Below are 22,500 nucleotides of genomic sequence, written 5' to 3'. Positions count from 1 at the left end.
GACTGTGAAGAGACACCTGGTGTCTTGTGGGGGATGTCTGGGTGTGTGAAGAGACACCTGGTGTCTTGTGGGGGATGGATGGGTGTGTGAAGATACCCATGGTGTCTCGTGGGGGATGTATGGGTGTCTGAAGAGACCCCTGGTGTCTTGTGGGGGATGGATGGGTGTCTGAGCTGAATGTTATTTGATTATGCAGAAGATCTGGAATTTTCATTGCAGTAATGTATGTCTGTCTCCTGTCTGTCTGCCTGCCTCCTGTCTGTCTGCTTGCCTCCTGTCTGCCTGCCTCCTGTCTGTCTGCCTCCTGTCTGTCTGCCTCCTGTCTGCCTGCCTCCTGTCCGTCTGCCTGCTCTGCCTGCCTCCTGTCCGTCTGCCTCCTCTCTGCCTGCCTCCTGTCTGTCTCCTGTCTGTCTGCCCCCTGTCTGTCTGCCTCCTGTCTGCCTCCTGTCAGTCTGCCTCCTGTCTGTCTGTCTCCTGTCTGCCTGCCTCCTGTCTGTCTGCCCCCTGTCTGTCTGCACCTGTCTGCCTCCGGTCTGTCTGCCCCCTGTCTGCCTGCCTCCTGTCTGTCTGCCTCCTGTCTGCCTGCCTCCTGTCCGTCTGCCTCCTCTCTGCCTGCCTCCTGTCTGTCTGTCTCCTGTCTGTCTGCCCCCTGTCTGTCTGCACCTGTCTGCCGCTGGTCTGTCTGCCCCCTGTCTGTCTGCCCCCTGTCTGCCTCCGGTCTGTCTGCCCCTGTCTGTCAGCGTCCTGTCTGTCTGTCTGTCTGTCTGTCTGTCTGTCTGTCTGTCTGTCTGTCTGTCTGTCTGTCTGTCTGTCTGTCTGTCGGTCTGTCGGTCTGTCACCTGTCTTCCTCTGTCTGTCTCCTGTCTGTCTCCTTTCTGTCTGGTGTGTGTGTCTCAGTTCCTGTTTGTAGCTCACTGCCTGTGTATACTTTGTCTGTGTGTGTGTGTGTGTGTGTGTGTGTGTGTGTGTGTGTGTGTGTGTGTGTGTGTGTGTGTGTGTGTGTGTGTGTGTGTGTGTGTGTGTGTGTGTGTGTGTGTGTGTGTGTGGAGAGAGTGTGTAATGTGCTGTCAGCAGGATTCTACCCAGATCATCAGGAGTTGCACATTGGCTGTCAGGATGAATCTGATTCACCCTCTCCTCCCCCCTACGCCTCTCCTCTCCTCTCCTCTCCTCTCCTCTCTCCCTCCTCTCCTCTCCTCTCCTCTCCTCATCCCTCTCTCCTCTCCTCCCCCTCTCTCCTCATCCCTCTCTCCTCTCCTCCTCCTTCTCTCCTCTCCTCCCCTCTCCTCATCCCTCTCTCCTCTCCCCCTCCTCTCTCCTCTCCCTCTCCTTTCTCCTCATCCCTCTCTCCTCCTCTCTCCTCATCCCTCTCTCCTCATCCCTCTCTCTCTCTCTCCCTCTCTCTCCCTCCTTCTGCTCCCCTCTCTCCCTCCTTCTGCCCCCCCCTCTCTCTCTCTCTCATCCCTCCCTCTCTCCTCTCCTCTCCTCCTTTCTCCTCCTCTCCTCTCCTCCTCTCTCCTCATCCCTCTCTCCCTCCTGCTCCCCTCTCTCTCCCTCCTTCTGCCCCCCCTCTCTCTCTCTCTCTCTCTCTCTCTCTCTCTCTCTCTCTCCTCATCTCTCTCCTCATCCCTCTCTCCTCTCCTCCTCTCCTCTCTCGTGTCATTGCACACTGCACTCCTTCCGACTCTGTGCTCTCCTTTCGTTTCACACCCCTGTGCACGCACCACACACACACACACACACACACACACACACACACACACACACACACACACACACACACACACACACACACACACACACACACACACACACACACACACACACACACACACACCACCCTCCCATCACCATGACCCCCCCCCCATCTGTGTGTTTATCGGTTGGCGTGTCTTTTCTTCTTGTGAACCCAAACTCCACTGCTGAACATCTGTCTAGGGTAGACTTGTCTTCCCAGCTCCCTCTCTGCCTCTGCATGTGTGTGTGTGTGTGTGTGTGTGTGTGTGTGTGTGTGTGTGTGTGTGTGTGTGTGTGTGTGTGTGTGTGTGTGTGTGTGTGTGTGTGTGTGTGTGTGTGTGTGTGTGTGCTTTATCTCTGCATCATCCTGATGTACCACCTTGTTGGCCGCTTCAGTTCAGAAAATTCAAAAAAGACAGTTCGAATAACAACTGAGAGGAAAAGAACGAATCAGGTCCATTTGATTGGTCTAAATCATGACTGACAGCTCCTCTGGCTAATCTGATTGGTCTAAATCATGACGGACAGCACCTCTGGCTAATCTGATTGGTCTAAATCATGACGGACAGCTCTTCTGGCTAATCTGATTGGTCTAAATCATGACGGACAGCACCTCTGGCTAATCTGATTGGTCTAAATCATGACTGACAGCTCCTCTGGCTTATCTGATTGGTCTAAATCATGACTGACAGCTCCTCTGGCTAATCTGATTGGTCTAAATCATGACGGACAGCACCTCTGGCTAATCTGATTGGTCTAAATCATGACTGACAGCTCCTCTGGCTAATCTGATTGGTCTAAATCATGACGGACAGCACCTCTGGCTAATCTGATTGGTCTAAATCATGACGGACAGCATCTCTGGCTAATCTGATTGGTCTAAATCATGACGGACAGCTCCTCTGGCTAATCTGATTGGTCTAAATCATGACGGACAGCTCCTAATCTGATTGGTCTAAATCTGACAGCACCTCTGGCTAATCTGATTGGTCCAAATCATGACGACAGACAGCTGATTGGTCCTCTGGCTAATCTGATTGGTCCAAATCATGACGGACAGCTCCTCTGGCTAATCTGATTGGTCTAAATCATGACGGACAGCACCTCTGGCTAATCTGATTGGTCTAAATCATGACGGACAGCACCTCTGGCTAATCTGATTGGTCTAAATCATGACGGACAGCACCTCTGGCTAATCTGATTGGTCTAAATCATGACAGCACCTCTGGCTAATCAGCACCTCTGGCTAATCTGATTGGTCTAAATCATGACGGACAGCTCCTCTGGCTAATCTGATTGGTCTAAATCATGACGGACAGCTCCCCTGGCTAATCTGATTGGTCTAAATCATGACGGGCAGCACCTCTGACTAATCTGATTGGTCTAAATCATGACGGACAGCTCCTCTGGCTAATCTGATTGGTCTAAATCATGACGGACAGCACCTCTGGCTAATCTGATTGGTCTAAATCATGACGGACAGCACCTCTGGCTAATCTGATTGGTCTAAATCATGACGGACAGCTCCTCTGGCTAATCTGATTGGTCTAAATCATGACGGACAGCACCTCTGGCTAATCTGATTGGTCTAAATCATGACGGACAGCACCTCTGGCTAATCTGATTGGTCTAAATCATGACGGACAGCACCTCTGGCTAATCTGATTGGTCTAAATCATGACGGACAGCTCCTCTGGCTAATCTGATTGGTCTAAATCATGACAGACAGCTCCTCTGGCTAATCTGATTGGTCTAAATCATGACGGACAGCTCCTCTGGCTAATCTGATTGGTCTAAATCATGACGGACAGCACCTCTGGCTAATCTGATTGGTCTAAATCATGACGGACAGCACCTCTGGCTAATCTGATTGGTCTAAATCATGACGGACAGCTCCTCTGGCTAATCTGATTGGTCTAAATCATGACGGACAGCTCCTCTGGCTAATCTGATTGGTCTAAATCATGACGGACAGCACCTCTGGCTAATCTGATTGGTCTAAATCATGACGGACAGCACCTCTGGCTAATCTGATTGGTCTAAATCATGACGGACAGCACCTCTGGCTAATCTGATTGGTCTAAATCATGACGGACAGCACCTCTGGCTAATCTGATTGGTCTAAATCATGACGGACAGCTACCTCTGGCTAATCTGATTGGTCTAAATCATGACGGACAGCTACCTCTGGCTAATCTGATTGGTCTAAATCATGACGGACAGGTCTAAATCTCTGGCTAATCTGATTGGTCTAAATCATGGTCTAAATCGGACAGCACCTCTGGCTAATCTGATTGGTCTAAATCATGACGGACAGCTCCTCTGGCTAATCTGATTGGTCTAAATCATGACAGACAGCACCTCTGGCTAATCTGATTGGTCTAAATCATGACGGACAGCACCTCTGGCTAATCTGATTGGTCTAAATCATGACGGACAGCACCTCTGGCTAATCTGATTGGTCTAAATCATGACGGACAGCATCTCTGGCTAATCTGATTGGTCTAAATCATGACGGACAGCACCTCTGGCTAATCTGATTGGTCTAAATCATGACGGACAGCTCCCCTGGCTAATCTGATTGGTCTAAATCATGACGGACAGCATCTCTGGCTAATCTGATTGGTCTAAATCATGACGGACAGCACCTCTGGCTAATCTGATTGGTCTAAATCATGACGGACAGCACCTCTGGCTAATCTGATTGGTCTAAATCATGACGGACAGCACCTCTGGCTAATCTGATTGGTCTAAATCATGACGGACAGCTCCTCTGGCTAATCTGATTGGTCTAAATCATGACGGACAGCACCTCTGGCTAATCTGATTGGTCTAAATCATGACGGACAGCACCTCTGGCTAATCTGATTGGTCTAAATCATGACGGACAGCACCTCTGGCTAATCTGATTGGTCTAAATCATGACGGACAGCTCCTCTGGCTAATCTGATTGGTCTAAATCATGACGGACAGCACCTCTGGCTAATCTGATTGGTCTAAATCATGACGGACAGCACCTCTGGCTAATCTGATTGGTCTAAATCATGACGGACAGCACCTCTGGCTAATCTGATTGGTCTAAATCATGACGGACAGCACCTCTGGCTAATCTGATTGGTCTAAATCATGACGGACAGACCTCTGGCTAATCTGATTGGTCTAAATCATGACGGACAGCTCCTCTGGCTAATCTGATTGGTCTAAATCATGACGGACAGCACCTCTGGCTAATCTGATTGGTCTAAATCATGACGGACAGCACCTCTGGCTAATCTGATTGGTCTAAATCATGACGGACAGCACCTCTGGCTAATCTGATTGGTCTAAATCATGACGGACAGCACCTCTGGCTAATCTGATTGGTCTAAATCATGACGGACAGCACCTCTGGCTAATCTGATTGGTCTAAATCATGACGGACAGCACCTCTGGCTAATCTGATTGGTCTAAATCATGACGGACAGCACCTCTGGCTAATCTGATTGGTCTAAATCATGACGGACAGCTCCTCTGGCTAATCTGATTGGTCTAAATCATGACGGACAGCACCTCTGGCTAATCTGATTGGTCTAAATCATGACGGACAGCACCTCTGGCTAATCTGATTGGTCTAAATCATGACGGACAGCACCTCTGGCTAATCTGATTGGTCTAAATCATGACGGACAGCACCTCTGGCTAATCTGATTGGTCTAAATCATGACGGACAGCACCTCTGGCTAATCTGATTGGTCTAAAATGACGGACAGCACCTCTGGCTAATCTGATTGGTCTAAATCATGACGGCAGCACCTCTGGCTAATCTGATTGGTCTAAATCATGACGGACAGCACCTCTGGCTAATCTGATTGGTCTAAATCATGACGGACAGCACCTCTGGCTAATCTGATTGGTCTAAAATGACGGACAGCACCTCTGCTAATCTGATTGGTCTAAACAGCACCTCTGGCTAATCTGATTGGTCTAAATCATGACGGACAGCACCTCTGGCTAATCTGATTGGTCTAAATCATGACGGACAGCACCTCTGGCTAATCTGATTGGTCTAAATCAGCACCTCTGGCTAATCTGATTGGTCTAAATCAGCACCTCTGGCTAATCTGATTGGTCTAAATCATGACGGACAGCACCTCTGGCTAATCTGATTGGTCTAAATCATGACGGACAGCACCTCTGGCTAATCTGATTGGTCTAAATCATGACGGACAGCACCTCTGGCTAATCTGATTGGTCTAAATCATGACGGACAGCACCTCTGGCTAATCTGATTGGTCTAAATCATGACGGACAGCACCTCTGGCTAATCTGATTGGTCTAAATCATGACGGACAGCTCCTCTGGCTAATCTGATTGGTCTAAATCATGACGGACAGACTGGACAGCTGACGGACTCTGGCTAATCTGATTGGTCTAAATCATGACGGACAGCACCTCTGGCTAATCTGATTGGTCTAAATCATGACGGACAGCACCTCTGGCTAATCTGATTGGTCTAAATCTGACGGACAGATCTGGCTAATCTGATTAAATCATGACGGACAGCACCTCTGGCTAATCTGATTGGTCTAAATCATGACGGACAGCTCCTCTGGCTAATCTGATTGGTCTAAATCATGACGGACAGCACCTCTGGCTAATCTGATTGGTCTAAATCATGACGGACAGCACCTCTGGCTAATGATTGTCTAAATTGGTCTAAATCATGACGGACAGCACCTCTGGCTAATCTGATTGGTCTAAATCATTGGTCTAAACGGACAGCACCTCTGGCTAATCTGATTGGTCTAAATCATGACGGACAGCACCTCTGGCTAATCTGATTGGTCTAAATCATGACGGACAGCACCTCTGGCTAATCTGATTGGTCTAAATCATGACGGACAGCACCTCTGGCTAATCTGATTGGTCTAAATCATGACGGACAGCACCTCTGGCTAATCTGATTGGTCTAAATCATGACGGACAGCACCTCTGGCTAATCTGATTGGTCTAAATCATGACGGACAGCTCCTCTGGCTAATCTGATTGGTCTAAATCATGACGGACAGCACCTCTGGCTAATCTGATTGGTCTAAATCATGACGGACAGCACCTCTGGCTAATCTGATTGGTCTAAATCATGACGGACAGCACCTCTGGCTAATCTGATTGGTCTAAATCATGACGGACAGCACCTCTGGCTAATCTGATTGGTCTAAATCATGACGGACAGCTCCTCTGGCTAATCTGATTGGTCTAAATCATGACGGACAGCACCTCTGGCTAATCTGATTGGTCTAAATCATGACGGACAGCTCCTCTGGCTAATCTGATTGGTCTAAATCATGACGGACAGCACCTCTGGCTAATCTGATTGGTCTAAATCATGACGGACAGCATCTCTGGCTAATCTGATTGGTCTAAATCATGACGGACAGCTCCTCTGGCTAATCTGATTGGTCTAAATCATGACGGACAGCACCTCTGGCTAATCTGATTGGTCTAAATCATGACTGATTGGTCTAAACAGCACCTCTGGCTAATCTGATTGGTCTAAATCATGACGGACAGCACCTCTGGCTAATCTGATTGGTCTAAATCATGACGGACAGCTCCTCTGGCTAATCTGATTGGTCTAAATCATGACGGACAGCACCTCTGGCTAATCTGATTGGTCTAAATCATGACGGACAGCACCTCTGGCTAATCTGATTGGTCTAAATGGCTAATCTGATTGGTCTAAATCATGACGGACAGCACCTCTGGCTAATCTGATTGGTCTAAATCATGACGGACAGCACCTCTGGCTAATCTGATTGGTCTAAATCATGACGGACAGCACCTCTGGCTAATCTGATTGGTCTAAATCATGACGGACAGCACCTCTGGCTAATCTGATTGGTCTAAATCATGACGGACAGCACCTCTGGCTAATCTGATTGGTCTAAATCATGACGGACAGCACCTCTGGCTAATCTGATTGGTCTAAATCATGACGGACAGCACCTCTGGCTAATCTGATTGGTCTAAATCATGACGGACAGCACCTCTGGCTAATCTGATTGGTCTAAATCATGACGGACAGCACCTCTGGCTAATCTGATTGGTCTAAATCATGACGGACAGCACCTCTGGCTAATCTGATTGGTCTAAATCATGACGGACAGCACCTCTGGCTAATCTGATTGGTCTAAATCATGACGGACAGCACCTCAGCACCTCTGGCTAATCTGATTGGTCTAAATCATGACGGACAGCACCTCTGGCTAATCTGATTGGTCTAAATCATGACGGACAGCTCCTCTGGCTAATCTGATTGGTCTAAATCATGACGGACAGCACCTCTGGCTAATCTGATTGGTCTAAATCATGACGGACAGCACCTCTGGCTAATCTGATTGGTCTAAATCATGACGGACAGCACCTCTGGCTAATCTGATTGGTCTAAATCATGGCTAACGGACAGCACCTCTGGCTAATCTGATTGGTCTAAATCATGACGGACAGCACCTCTGGCTAATCTGATTGGTCTAAATCATGACGGACAGTACCTCTGGCTAATCTGATTGGTCTAAATCATGACGGACAGTACCTCTGGCTAATCTGATTGGTCTAAATCATGACGGACAGTACCTCTGGCTCATCTGATTGGTCTAAATCATTGTCTAAACGGACAGCACCTCTGGCTAATCTGATTGGTCTAAATCATGACGGACAGCACCTCTGGCTAATCTGATTGGTCTAAATCATGACGGACAGCACCTCTGGCTAATCTGATTGGTCTAAATCATGACGGACAGCACCTCTGGCTAATCTGATTGGTCTAAATCATGACGGACAGCACCTCTGGCTAATCTGATTGGTCTAAATCATGACGGACAGCACCTCTGGCTAATCTGATTGGTCTAAATCATGACGGACAGCTCCTCTGGCTAATCTGATTGGTCTAAATCATGACGGACAGCACCTCTGGCTAATCTGATTGGTCTAAATCATGACGGACAGCACCTCTGGCTAATCTGATTGGTCTAAATCATGACGGACCTCTGGCTAATCTGATTGGTCTAAATCATGACGGACAGCACCTCTGGCTAATCTGATTGGTCTAAATCATGACGGACAGCACCTCTGGCTAATCTGATTGGTCTAAATCATGACGGACAGCTCCTCTGGCTAATCTGATTGGTCTAAATCATGTCCCACCTCTGGCTCATCTGATTGGTCTAAATCATGACCCTCCCTGGCTAATCTGATTGGTCCCATGACGGACAGCTCCCTCCTGATTGGTCTAAATCCCTCCCTCTAAATCCTCTAATCTGATTGGTCTCATGACCTCCCTCCCTGATTGGTCTAAATCATGACGGACACTGCGTGCTAACAGAGTCCATCGGTGCAGTCTAAATCTAACAGTTCTGGCTAATCTGATTGCTCTCCATCATCATGACGGACCACCTACAGTGCTGTCCCCCATTACGGACAGGGGATTGGGGGGCCTGACACTGATTGGTCTAAATCTGACGGACAGCTCCTCCAATGATTGGTCTAAATCTGTCCCACACGCTGACCACTTGGCTAATCTGATTGGTCCAGCCTGACGGACAGTCCACTATAGGGGCTCAATCTGATCAGGAGTTTGAGGCTTGGACGGACAGAGTATATGGATAAAAGTCTATGGATAACAGACTATGGATAACAGTATATGGATAACAGAGTATATGGATAACAGTATATGGATAACAGAGTATATGGATAACAGAGTATATGGATAACAGTCTATGGATAACAGAGTATATGGATAACAGAGTATATGGATAACAGTATATGGATAACAGAGTATATGGATAACAGTATATGGATAACAGAGTATATGGATAACAGTATATGGATAACAGAGTATATGGATAACAGTATATGGATAATATGGATAACAGACTATGGATAACAGACTATGGATAACAGTATATGGATAACAGTCTATGGATAACAGTATATGGATAACAGTATATGGATAACAGAGTATATGGATAACAGTATATGGATAACAGAGTATATGGATAACAGTATATGGATAATATGGATAACAGACTATGGATAACAGACTATGGATAACAGTATATGGATAACAGTCTATGGATAACAGTATATGGATAACAGTATATGGATAACAGAGTATATGGATAACAGACTATGGATAACAGTATATGGATAACAGTATATGGATAACAGACTATGGATAACAGTATATGGATAACAGAGTATATGGATAACAGACTATGGATAACAGTATATGGATAACAGAGTATATGGATAACAGAGTATATGGATAACAGTATATGGATAACAGTATATGGATAACAGAGTATATGGATAACTATGGATAACAGTATATGGATAACAGAGTATATGGATAACAGTATATGGATAACAGAGTATATGGATAACAGATATGGATAACAGATGGATATATGGATAACAGACTATGGATAACAGAGTATATGGATAACAGAGTATATGGATAACAGAGTATATGGATAACAGAGTATATGGATAACAGACTATGGATAACAGAGTATATGGATAATATGGATAACAGAGTATATGGATAACAGACTATGGATAACAGTATATGGATAACAGTATATGGATAACAGTATATGGATAACAGAGTATATGGATAACAGAGTATATGGATAACAGACTATGGATAACAGTATATGGATAACAGAGTATATGGATAACAGACTATGGATAACAGAGTATATGGATAACAGAGTATATGGATAACAGAGTATATGGATAACAGAGTATATGGATAACAGACTATGGATAACAGAGTATATGGATAACAGAGTATATGGATAACAGAGTATATGGATAACAGAGTATATGGATAACAGAGTATATGGATAAGAGTATATGGATAACAGTCTATGGATAACAGAGTATATGGATAACAGACTATGGATAACAGTATATGGATAACAGAGTATATGGATAACAGACTATGGATAACAGTATATGGATAACAGAGTATATGGATAACAGACTATGGATAACAGTATATGGATAACAGAGTATATGGATAACAGTATATGGATAACAGACTATGGATAACAGAGTATATGGATAACAGACTATGGATAACAGAGTATATGGATAACAGACTATGGATAACAGTATATGGATAACAGAGTATATGGATAACAGACTATGGATAACAGAGTATATGGATAACAGAGTATATGGATAACAGTATATGGATAACAGAGTATATGGATAACAGAGTATATGGATAACAGTATATGGATAACAGAGTATATGGATAACAGTATATGGATAACAGTATATGGATAACAGAGTATATGGATAACAGTATATGGATAATATGGATAACAGACTATGGATAACAGACTATGGATAACAGAGTATATGGATAACAGAGTATATGGATAATATGGATAACAGTATATGGATAACAGAGTATATGGATAATATGGATAACAGTCTATGGATAACAGTCTATGGATAACAGAGTATATGGATAACAGTCTATGGATAACAGTCTATGGATAACAGAGTATATGGATAACAGTATATGGATAACAGAGTATATGGATAACAGAGTATATGGATAACAGAGTATATGGATAACAGAGTATATGGATAACAGAGTATATGGATAATATGGATAACAGAGTATATGGATAACAGTCTATGGATAACAGTCTATGGATAACAGAGTATATGGATAACAGTATATGGATAACAGAGTATATGGATAACAGAGTATATGGATAACAGAGTATATGGATAACAGAGTATATGGATAACAGACTATGGATAACAGTCTATGGATAACAGTATATGGATAACAGAGTATATGGATAACAGTCTATGGATAACAGAGTATATGGATAACAGTCTATGGATAACAGAGTATATGGATAACAGAGTCTATGGATAACAGTCTATGGATAACAGAGTATATGGATAACAGAGTATATGGATAACAGTATATGGATAACAGAGTATATGGATAACAGAGTATATGGATAACAGTCTATGGATAACAGAGTATATGGATAACAGAGTATATGGATAACAGAGTATATGGATAACAGTCTATGGATAACAGAGTATGGATAACAGTCTATGGATAACAGTCTATGGATAACAGAGTATATGGATAACAGAGTATATGGATAACAGAGTATATGGATAACAGAGTATATGGATAACAGTCTATGGATAACAGAGTATATGGATAACAGTCTATGGATAACAGAGTATATGGATAACAGAGTATATGGATAACAGAGTATATGGATAACAGAGTATATGGATAACAGAGTATATGGATAACAGTCTATGGATAACAGAGTATATGGATAACAGTCTATGGATAACAGAGTATATGGATAACAGTATATGGATAACAGTATATGGATAACAGTCTATGGATAACAGTCTATGGATAACAGTCTATGGATAACAGTCTATGGATAACAGAGTATATGGATAACAGAGTATATGGATAACAGTCTATGGATAACAGAGTATATGGATAACAGAGTATATGGATAACAGTCTATGGATAACAGAGTATATGGATAACAGACTATGGATAACAGAGTATATGGATAACAGTATATGGATAACAGTATATGGATAACAGAGTCTGCTTAATATATAATGTTTGTCTTCTTGATCTGTGAGTATTCTGAGTCATAAATACAGTTTGCATGAGGTTAAACTCTGTGTCTGACGTCCATACACCTGTTAATCATTCTCACCTGGACACAGAGTGGTTCATACACCTGTTAATCATTCTCACCTGGATACAGAGTGGTTCATACACCTGTTAATCATTCTCACCTGGACACAGAGTGGTTCATACACCTGTTAATCATTCTCACCTGGATACAGAGTGGTTCATACACCTGTTAATCATTCTCACCTGGATACAGAGTGGTTCATACACCTGTTAATCATTCTCACCTGGACACAGAGTGGTTCATACACCTGTTAATCATTCTCACCTGGATACAGAGTGGTTCATACACCTGTTAATCATTCTCACCTGGATACAGAGTGGTTCATACACCTGTTAATCATTCTCACCTGGACACAGAGTGGTTCATACAACTGTTAATCATTCTCACCTGGACACAGAGTGGTTCAAACACCTGTTAATCATTCTCACCTGGACACAGAGTGGTTCAAACACCTGTTAATCATTCTCACCTGGATACAGAGTGGTTCAAACACCTGTTAATCATTCTCACATGGACACAGAGTGGTTCAAACACCTGTTAATCATTCTCACCTGGACACAGAGTGGTGCATGTGACTCTCTGGAAAGCCGAGCCCTCGCAGAAGGCTCCCCCGTTTAGAGGCGCAGGATTGGTGCAGCTGCGTGTCCGTCGCTGCCAGCCCCGCCCACACTGGGCGTTACACTCCGACCACTCAGTCCACGAAGACCAACCCCCACTCACTGAGAGAGAGACGCTGTCAGACTGACAGGAAATAATATCCTGTGTGTGTGTGTGTGTGTGTATGTGTGTGTGTGTGTGTGTGTGTGTGTGTGTGTCTGTGTGTGTGTGTGTGTTTGTGTGTTTGTGTGGGTGTGTGTGTGTGTCTGTGTGTATGTGTGTGTGTGTGTGTTTATTTCTTCGTGTGTGTATTAAACGGCTTTGGTTGAGATTTGTAATGAGACGCAGAGTGTGTGTTGCTCACCGTAGACGATAAGCGTGGCGGTACTACTGCGTCTCTTGGCTACCTGGTTACGTGCCACACAGGTGTAGTTGGCCGTGTCAGAGAGACGGGCCTGTTTAATAATGAGGTCATTTTCTACGGTCATCAGGAAGTTAGAGTCCTGAGACGGATCTATGGTGTCCTCATTCTTCAACCAGTCCACCTGGGGGAGGGGAGAGGGGGAGGCGAGAGAGAGAGGGGGAGAAAGAAAGGAGAAGAGAAAGGAGAGGAGAAGGGAGAGGAGAAAGGAGAAGAGAAAGGAGAAAGGAGAGGAGAAGGGAGAGGAGAAGGGAGAGGAGAAAGGAGAGGAGAAAGGGAGAGGAGAAAGGGAGAGGAGAAGGGAGAGGAGAAGGGAGAGGAGAAGGGAGAGGAGAAGGGAGAGGAGAAAGGAGAGGAGAAAGGAGAGGAGAAGGAGAGGAGAAGGAGAGGAGAAGGGAGAGGAGAAGGGAGAGGAGAAAGGAGAGGAGAAGGAGAGGAGAAGGGAGAGGAGAAAGGAGAGGAGAAGGGAAGGAGAAAGGGAGGAGAGGAGAAAGGAGAGGAGAGAAGGGAGAGGAGAAGGAGGAGAGAAAGGAGAAGGGAGAGGAGAAAGGAGAGGAGAAGGAGAGGAGAAAGGGAGAGGAGAAGGAGAGGAGAAGGGAGAGGAGAAAGGAGAGGAGAAGGGAGAGAGGGAGAAGGGAAAGGAAGGAGAAGGAGAGGAGAAAGGAGAGGAGAAGGGAGAGGAGAAGGGAGAGGAGAAAGGAATGGAGAAGGGAGAGGAGAAGGGAGAGGAGAAAGGAGAGGAGAAGGGAGAGGAGAAAGGAGAGAAAGGAGAAGGGAGAGGAGAAGGGAGAGGAGAAGGAGAAGGAGAGGAGAAGGGAGAGGAGAGGAGAGGAGAAGGAGAGGAGAAGGAGAGGAGAAGGGAGAGGAGAAGGGAGAGGAGAAAGGAGAGGAGAAAGGAGAGGAGAAGGGAGAGGAGAAGGGAGAGGGAGAGGAGAAGGGAGAGGGAAGGGAGAGGAGAAAGGAATGGAGAAGGGAGAGGAGAAGGGAGAGGAGAAAGGGGAGAGGAGAAAGGAAGGAGAAGGGAGAGGAGAAGGAGGAGGAGAAGGGAGAGGAGAAAGGAATGGAGAGGGAGAGGGAGAGGAGAGGAGAAAGGAGGAGAAGGGAGAAGGAGAAAGGAGAAGAGAAAGGAGAAGGGAGAGGAGAAGGGAGAGGAGAAGGGAGAGGAGAAAGGAGAAAGGAGAGGAGAAGGGAGAGGAGAAAGGAATGGAGAAGGGAGAGGGGAAGGGAGAGGAGAAGGGAGAGGAGAAAGGAGAAGAGAAAGGAGAAAGGAGAGGAGAAGGTAGAGGGGAAGGGAGAGGAGAAAGGAATGGAGAAGGGAGAGGAGAAGGGAGAGGAGAAGGGAGAGGAGAGGAGAGGAGAGAAGGGAGAGGAGAAGGGAGAGGGAGGAGGGAGAAGGAGAGGAGGGAGAGGAGAAAGGAGAGAGAAAGGAGAGAAGGAGGAGAGGAGAGGAGAAAGGAGAGGAGAAGGAGAGGGAAGGGAAGGAGAGAGGAGAAAGGAGGGAGAGGAGAAGGGAGAGAGGAGAAGGGAGAGGAGAAAGGAGAGGAGAGGAAAGGAGAGGAGAAAGGAGAGGAGAAAGGAGAAGAGAAAGGAGAAGAGGAAAGGAGAAGGGAGAGGAGAAGGAGAGGAGAAGGGAGAGGAGAAAGGAATGGAGAAGGGAGAGGAGAAGGGAGAGGAGAAAGGAGAGGAGAAGGGAGAGGAGAAGGGAGAGGAGAAAGGAGAAGAGAAAGGAGAGGAGAAGGTAGAGGGGAAGGGAGAGGAGAAAGGAATGGAGAAGGGAGAGGAGAAGGGAGAGGAGAAAGGAGAGGAGAAGGGAGAGGAGAAGGGAGAGGAGAAAGGAGAGGAGAAAGGAATGGAGAAGGGAGAGGAGAAGGGAGAGGAGAAAGGAGAGGAGAAAGGAGAGGAGAAGGGAGAGGAGAAAGGAGAGGAGAAAGGAATGGAGAAGGGAGAGGAGAAGGGAGAGGAGAAAGGAGAGGAGAAGGGAGAGGAGAAGGGAGAGGAGAAAGGAATGGAGAAGAAAGGAGAGGAGAAGGGAGAAGAGAAAGGAGAGGAGAAGGGAGAGGAGAAGGGAGAGGAGAAAGGAGAGGAGAAAGGAGAAAGGAGAGGAGAAGGTAGAGGAGAAGGGAGAGGAGAAAGGAGAGGAGAAAGGAGAAAGGAGAGGAGAAGAAGTAGAGGAGAAGGGAGAGGAGAAAGGAGAGGAGAAGAGGAGAGGAGAAAGGAGAGGAGAAGGGAGAGGAGAAGGGAGAGGAGAAAGGAATGAAGAAGGGAGAGGAGAAGGGAGAGGAGAAAGGAGAGGAGAAGGGAGAGGAGAAGGGAGAGGAGAAAGGAGAGGAGAAATGAGAGGAGAAAGGAATGGAGAAGGGAGAGGAGAGGAGAAGGAGAAGGGAGAAGAAGGAGGGAGGAGAGGAGAAAGAGAGAAGGAGAGAGAAGGAGAAAGGGAGAGGAGAGAAGAGAAAGGAGAGGAGAAGGGAGAGGAGAAGGGAGAGGAGAAGGGAGAGGAGAGGAGTAGGAGAGGAGTAAGGAGAGGAGAAGGGAAGGAGAAGGGAGAGGAGAAGGGAGAGGAAGACAGTCACATTCAGATAAAATGAAAGGACACAAATTCACGAACAACAACTCATGGGTGGACTCATTAACACACAACAAATACTCATTAACACTGTCTAAAGGTCTGTCTAGAGTATTGTCTAGAGTATTGTCTAGAGTATTGTCTGGAGGTCTGTCTAGAGTATTGTCTAGAGTATTGTCTAGAGGATTGTCTGGAGGATTGTCTAGAGGTCTGTCTAGAGGATTGTCTAGAGGATTGTCTAGAGGTCTGTCTAGAGGTCTGTCTAGAGGATTGTCTAGAGGATTATCTAGAGGTCTGTCTAGAGTATTGTCTAGAGGTCTGTCTAGAGGAGTGTCTGGAGGTCTGTCTAGAGGATTGTCTAGAGGTCTGTCTAGAGGATTGTCTAGAGGATTGTCTAGAGGTCTGTCTAGAGGTCTGTCTGGAGGTCTGTCTAGAGGTCTGTCTAGAGGATTGTCTAGAGGTCTGTCTAGAGGTCTGTCTAGAGGATTGTCTAGAGGTCTGTCTAGAGGATTGTCTAGAGGTCTGTCTAGAGGATTGTCTAGAGGATTGTCTAGAGGATTGTCTAGAGGTCTGTCTAGAGGTCTGTCTAGAGGATTGTCTAGAGGTCTGTCTAGAGGTCTGTCTAGAGGTCTGTCTAGAGGTCTGTCTAGAGGTCTGTCTAGAGGTCTGTCTAGAGGTCTGTCTAGAGGTCTGTCTAGAGGTCTGTCTAGAGGTCTGTCTAGAGGTCTGTCTAGAGGTCTGTCTGGAGGTCTGTCTAGAGGTCTGTCTAGAGGTCTGTCTAGAGGATTGTCTAGAGGTCTGTCTAGAGGTCTGTCTAGAGGTCTGTCTGGAGGTCTGTCTAGAGGTCTGTCTAGAGGTCTGTCTAGAGGATTGTCTGTGTCTGGAGGTCTGTCTAGAGGTCTGTCTAGAGGTCTGTCTAGGGTCTGTCTAGAGGTCTGTCTAGAGGATTGTCTAGAGGTCTGTCTGATTGTCTAGAGGTCTGTCTAGAGGTCTGTCTAGAGGTTGTCTAGAGGTCTGTCTAGAGGATTGTCTAGAGGTCTGTCTAGAGGTCTGTCTAGAGGTCTGTCTAGAGGTCTGTCTAGAGGTCTGTCTAGAGGTCTGTCTGGAGGTCTGTCTGGAGGTCTGTCTAGAGGTCTGTCTAGAGGTCTGTCTAGAGGTCTGTCTAGAGGTCTGTCTAGAGGATTGTCTAGAGGATTGTCTAGAGGTCTGTCTAGAGGATTGTCTAGAGGATTGTCTAGAGGTCTGTCTAGAGGATTGTCTAGAGGATTGTCTAGAGGATTGTCTAGAGGTCTGTCTAGAGGATTGTCTAGAGGTCTGTCTAGAGGTCTGTCTAGAGGTCTGTCTAGAGGTCTGTCTGGAGGTCTGTCTAGAGGTCTGTCTAGAGGTCTGTCTAGAGGTCTGTCTAGAGGTCTGTCTGGAGTCTGTCTAGAGGTCTGTCTAGAGGTCTGTCTAGAGGTCTGTCTGGAGGTCTGTCTAGAGGTCTGTCTAGAGGATTGTCTAGAGGTCTGTCTAGAAGATCTGTCTAGAGGTCTGTCTAGAGGTCTGTCTGGAGGTCTGTCTAGAGGTCTGTCTAGAGGTCTGTCTAGAGGATTGTCTAGAGGTCTGTCTAGAGGTCTGTCTAGAGGTCTGTCTAGAGGTCTGTCTAGAGGATTGTCTAGAGGTCTGTCTAGAGGTCTGTCTAGAGGTCTGTCTAGAGGTCTGTCTAGAGATCTGTCTAGAGGTCTGTCTAGAGGTCTGTCTAGAGGTCTGTCTAGAGGACTACTATTAGACTACTAGTACTTCAGAATGAGACTTGAGGAACCCTGATGATTTAGCTGCCATTGTCTGTTGTTCCCATAGAAACAGAATCTCATTCTAGTTCTGTTGTTGTTTCCTGTTCAATGTTTTGCGTTTGAAAAGCAATAAAAAATAATTGATTGAAAAACAAAAAAACAGGACAAGACTCAGGATGAGGATGAAGAGTGATGATGAGGATGGGTGCAGAAGGTAGATGGGTACCTCTGACAGGGCACACACACACACACACACACACACACACACACACACACACACACACACACACACACACACACACACACACACACACACACACACACACACACACACACACACACACACACACACACACACACAGGTAGTGTACCTCAGCAGGGGGCATGCCCTCGGGAGGTCGACACTGCAGCAACACCTCCTGCTCCAATCTCACCTCTCGACCCAGAGGCTCCTGCTCAAAGGTCTTACGCAGATCTGCAGAGGGGGGGGGGACAGAGAGTTAAACTATTAACAGAGTAGAGAGGGGGGACAGAGAGTTAAACTGTTAACAGAGTAGAGGGGGGGGGGACAGAGAGTTAAACTGTTAACAGAGTAGAGGGGGGACAGAGAGTTAAACTGTTAACAGAGTAGAGGGGGGGGGGACAGAGAGTTAAACTGTTAACAGAGTAGAGGGGGGGGGGACAGAGAGTTAAACTGTTAACAGAGTAGAGGGGGGCAGAGAGTTAAACTGTTAACAGAGTAGAGGGGGGACAGAGAGTTAAACTGTTAACAGAGTAGAGAGGGGGGGCAGAGAGTTAAACTGTTAACAGAGTAGAAGGGGGGACAGAGAGTTAAACTGTTAACAGAGTAGAGAGGGAGGGGGGACAGAGAGTTAAACTGTTAACAGAGTAGAGGGGGGACAGAGAGTTAAACTGTTAACAGAGTAGGACAGAGAGTTAAACTATTAACAGAGTAGAGGGGGGGACAGAGAGTTAAACTGTTAACAGAGTAGAGAGGGGGGGACAGAGAGTTAAACTGTTAACAGAGTAGAGGGGGGACAGAGAGTTAAACAGTTAACAGAGTAGAGGGGGGACAGAGAGTTAAACTGTTAACAGAGTAGAGAGGGGGGGGCAGAGAGTTAAACTGTTAACAGAGTAAAGGGGGGGGACAGAGAGTTAAACTGTTAACAGAGTAGAGAGGGGGGACAGAGAGTTAAACTGTTAACAGAGTAGAGAGGGGGGGACAGAGAGTTAAACTGTTAACAGAGTAGAGAGAGTAGAGGGGGGACAGAGAGTTAAACTGTTAACAGAGTAGAGGGGGGACAGAGAGTTAAACTGTTAACAGAGTAGAGGGGGGACAGAGAGTTAAACTGTTAACAGAGTAGAGAGGGGGACAGAGAGTTAAACTGTTAACAGAGTAGAGGGGGGGACAGAGAGTTAAACTGTTAACAGAGTAGAGAGGGGGGGGGGGACAGAGAGTTAAACTGTTAACAGAGTAGAGGGGGGGACAGAGAGTTAAACTGTTAACAGAGTAGAGAGGGGGGGACAGAGAGTTAAACTGTTAACAGAGTAGAGGGGGGGGGGCAGAGAGTTAAACTATTAACAGAGTAGAGAGGGGGGGGGCAGAGAGTTAAACTGTTAACAGAGTAGAGAGGGGGGGGGGGGCAGAGAGTTAAACTGTTAACAGAGTAGAGGGGGGACAGAGAGTTAAACTGTTAACAGAGTAGAGAGGGGGGACAGAGAGTTAAACTGTTAACAGAGTAGAGAGGGGGGGGACAGAGAGTTAAACTGTTAACAGAGTAGAGAGGGGGGACAGAGAGTTAAACTGTTAACAGAGTAGAGAGGGGGAGGGGGGACAGAGAGTTAAACTGTTAACAGAGTAGAGAGGGGGGACAGAGAGTTAAACTGTTAACAGAGTAGAGAGGGGGACTGTTAACAGAGGGGGGGACAGAGAGTTAAACTGTTAACAGAGTAGAGAGGGGGGGGACAGAGAGTTAAACTGTTAACAGAGTAGAGAGGGGGAGAGAGTTAAACTGGGGGACAGAGAGTTAAACTGTTAACAGAGTAGAGGGGGGGGGACAGAGAGTTAAACTGTTAACAGAGTAGAGGGGGGACAGAGAGTTAAACTGTTAACAGAGTAGAGGGGGGACAGAGAGTTAAACTGTTAACAGAGTAGAGGGGGGGGACAGAGAGTTAAACTGTTAACAGAGTAGAGAGGGGGGGGACAGAGAGTTAAACTGTTAACAGAGTAGAGAGGGGGGACAGAGAGTTAAACTGTTAACAGAGTAGAGAGGGGGGACAGAGAGTTAAACTGTTAACAGAGTAGAGAGGGGGGACAGAGAGTTAAACTGTTAACAGAGTAGAGAGGGGGGACAGAGAGTTAAACTGTTAACAGAGTAGAGAGGGGGGGGGACAGAGAGTTAAACTGTTAACAGAGTAGAGAGGGGGGGACAGAGAGTTAAACTGTTAAGAGAGTAGAGAGGGGGGACAGAGAGTTAAACTGTTAACAGAGTAGAGGGGGGAGGGGGGCAGAGAGTTAAACTGTTAACAGAGTAGAGAGGGGGGGCAGAGAGTTAAACTGTTAACAGAGTAGAGAGGGGGGGGGACAGAGAGTTAAACTGTTAACAGAGTAGAGAGGGGGGACAGAGAGTTAAACTGTTAACAGAGTAGAGAGGGGAGGGGGGGGCAGAGAGTTAAACTGTTAACAGAGTAGAGAGGGGGGACAGAGAGTTAAACTGTTAACAGAGTATTGGGGGGACAGAGAGTTAAACTGTTAACAGAGTAGAGGGGGGGGCAGAGAGTTAAACTGTTAACAGAGTAGAGGGGGGACAGAGAGTTAAACTGTTAACAGAGTAGAGGGGGGGGACAGAGAGTTAAACTGTTAACAGAGTAGAGAGAGAGTTAAACTGGGGGGGACAGAGAGTTAAACTATTAACAGAGTAGAGGGGGGGCAGAGAGTTAAACTGTTAACAGAGTAGAGAGGGGGGGACAGAGAGTTAAACTGTTAACAGAGTAGAGGGGGGACAGAGAGTTAAACTGTTAACAGAGTATTGGGGGGGACAGAGAGTTAAACTGTTAACAGAGTATTGGGGGCATTGCAGTTCTTGACACACTCCAGCCGGCGCGCCTGGTCCACCCTCTGAATGGCCTCTGAACACGATTCAGGTCTCAAGGCTTCAAAGAAGGTCCCTCCCTTTCATCTACACTGATTGAAGTGGATTTTACAAGTGACATCGATAAACACACACACACACACACACACACACACACACACACACACACACACACACACACACACACACACACACACACACACACACACACACACACACACACACACACACACACACACACACACACACACACACACACACAGTACCTACATGCGATGCGGACGTAAGCGCGGCTACTCTTGGTGGTGCCTGCAGAGCTCCAGGCTACACACTGACACCAGTAGTCCTCCAGACCAAACAGTTCCTCCACCTGGGTCCTCGATACAGAGATATCCACCTCCCTCACCACCAGGCCTGGGAGACAGGCCTGGGAGACGAGGGAGAAGAAAAAGGAGAGGGAGAGAAAGGAGGGAGAGAGGATGGGGGGAGAGGAGGGGAGATGGGGGGAGATGGGAAAATAGGGGGGAGAGAGAGAGAGGGGAGAGGGGAGAGGGGAGAGGGAATACATATGTTTAGGAATTAATAGAATGAGTTTAAAAAAATAAAATGAGTGATGGTTAATGAGAGAGAAACGTTCCGACAATAGGCAAGATGCAGGAGATGGTATCGAGTACAGTATATACATATGAGATGAGTAATGTAGGGTATGTAAACATTATATAAAGTGGTAGTGTTTTGAGTCAGAGTTTTGGGTCAAAATTGGGTCAGTGTTTTGAGTCAGTGTTTTGAGTCAGTGTTTTGGGTCAGAGTTTTGAGTCAGTGTTTTGAGTCAGTGTTTTGAGTCAGCGTTTTGGGTCAGAGTTTTGAGTCAGTGTTTTGAGTCAGTGTTTTGGGTCAGTGTTTTGAGTCAGTGTTTTGAGTCAGTGTTTTGGGTCAGTGTTTTGAGTCAGTGTTTTGAGTCAGTGTTTTGGGTCAGTGTTTTGAGTCAGTGTTTTGAGTCAGTGTTTTGGGTCAGTGTTTTGAGTCAGTGTTTTGAGTCAGTGTTTTGGGTCAGTGTTTTGAGTCAGAGTTTTGAGTCAGTGTTTTGGGTCAGTGTTTTGAGTCAGTGTTTTGTGTAGAGTATGTTTGAAAGTCTACAGGAACTCGTAATTATGGAGAATTTACAAGTGAGTTCAGCGTTAATGTGAGACTGGTGTGAATGAGATTGTTGTATCTGTGAATGTTTACGTGTCTGTGAAGGCTGGTGAAATCGTGTGTAATTCTAGTACCCGTGATCTGATCGAGGCTCTCTCTGGTCACATGATCGTTCTGGTTGACCCACTCTCCGTTGCACTTGAAGTATATCTGCGTGGCGGGGGAGGCTCTACAGCGGAGCTGCACGGGTCGGTTCTTAACGATGAACCCATCTTTCGGTTCCAGCTGGAACTCTGGGAGCGGTTCTGCCGAGGCGAAGGAGAACGAGTCCGGAATCACGTCACTGTAGTCGATGCTCTCTGGAGGGGGGGGGGTCACACAGACACACAACATGGTCAGGAGGCCTTAGTTACTCAGTAGAGGGAGGAGA

At 46.3% G+C, this 22,500-nt stretch overlaps 1 protein-coding gene across 1 annotated transcript in view; it reads right to left on the bottom strand.

Annotated features, from left to right (window-relative positions):
* The window catches only part of LOC124048062 (netrin receptor UNC5B-b-like), a 175,252-nt gene that overhangs the window by 36,733 nt on the left and 116,019 nt on the right, over positions 1-22,500 (bottom strand). The window contains 9 exon segments of the mRNA XM_046368457.1: positions 3,092-3,100; positions 9,096-9,113; positions 9,146-9,222; positions 9,255-9,293; positions 13,024-13,210; positions 13,453-13,633; positions 18,216-18,319; positions 21,207-21,350; positions 22,205-22,429. Coding sequence (XP_046224413.1) covers positions 3,092-3,100; positions 9,096-9,113; positions 9,146-9,222; positions 9,255-9,293; positions 13,024-13,210; positions 13,453-13,633; positions 18,216-18,319; positions 21,207-21,350; positions 22,205-22,429 — 984 coding nt within the window.

Source organism: Oncorhynchus gorbuscha, linkage group LG11 (assembly GCF_021184085.1).
Source record: "Oncorhynchus gorbuscha isolate QuinsamMale2020 ecotype Even-year linkage group LG11, OgorEven_v1.0, whole genome shotgun sequence".
Classification (NCBI taxonomy): domain Eukaryota; kingdom Metazoa; phylum Chordata; class Actinopteri; order Salmoniformes; family Salmonidae; genus Oncorhynchus; species Oncorhynchus gorbuscha.
The sequence above is the reverse complement of the archived record's forward strand: the minus strand, read 5'-3'. Positions and strand labels throughout refer to the sequence as shown.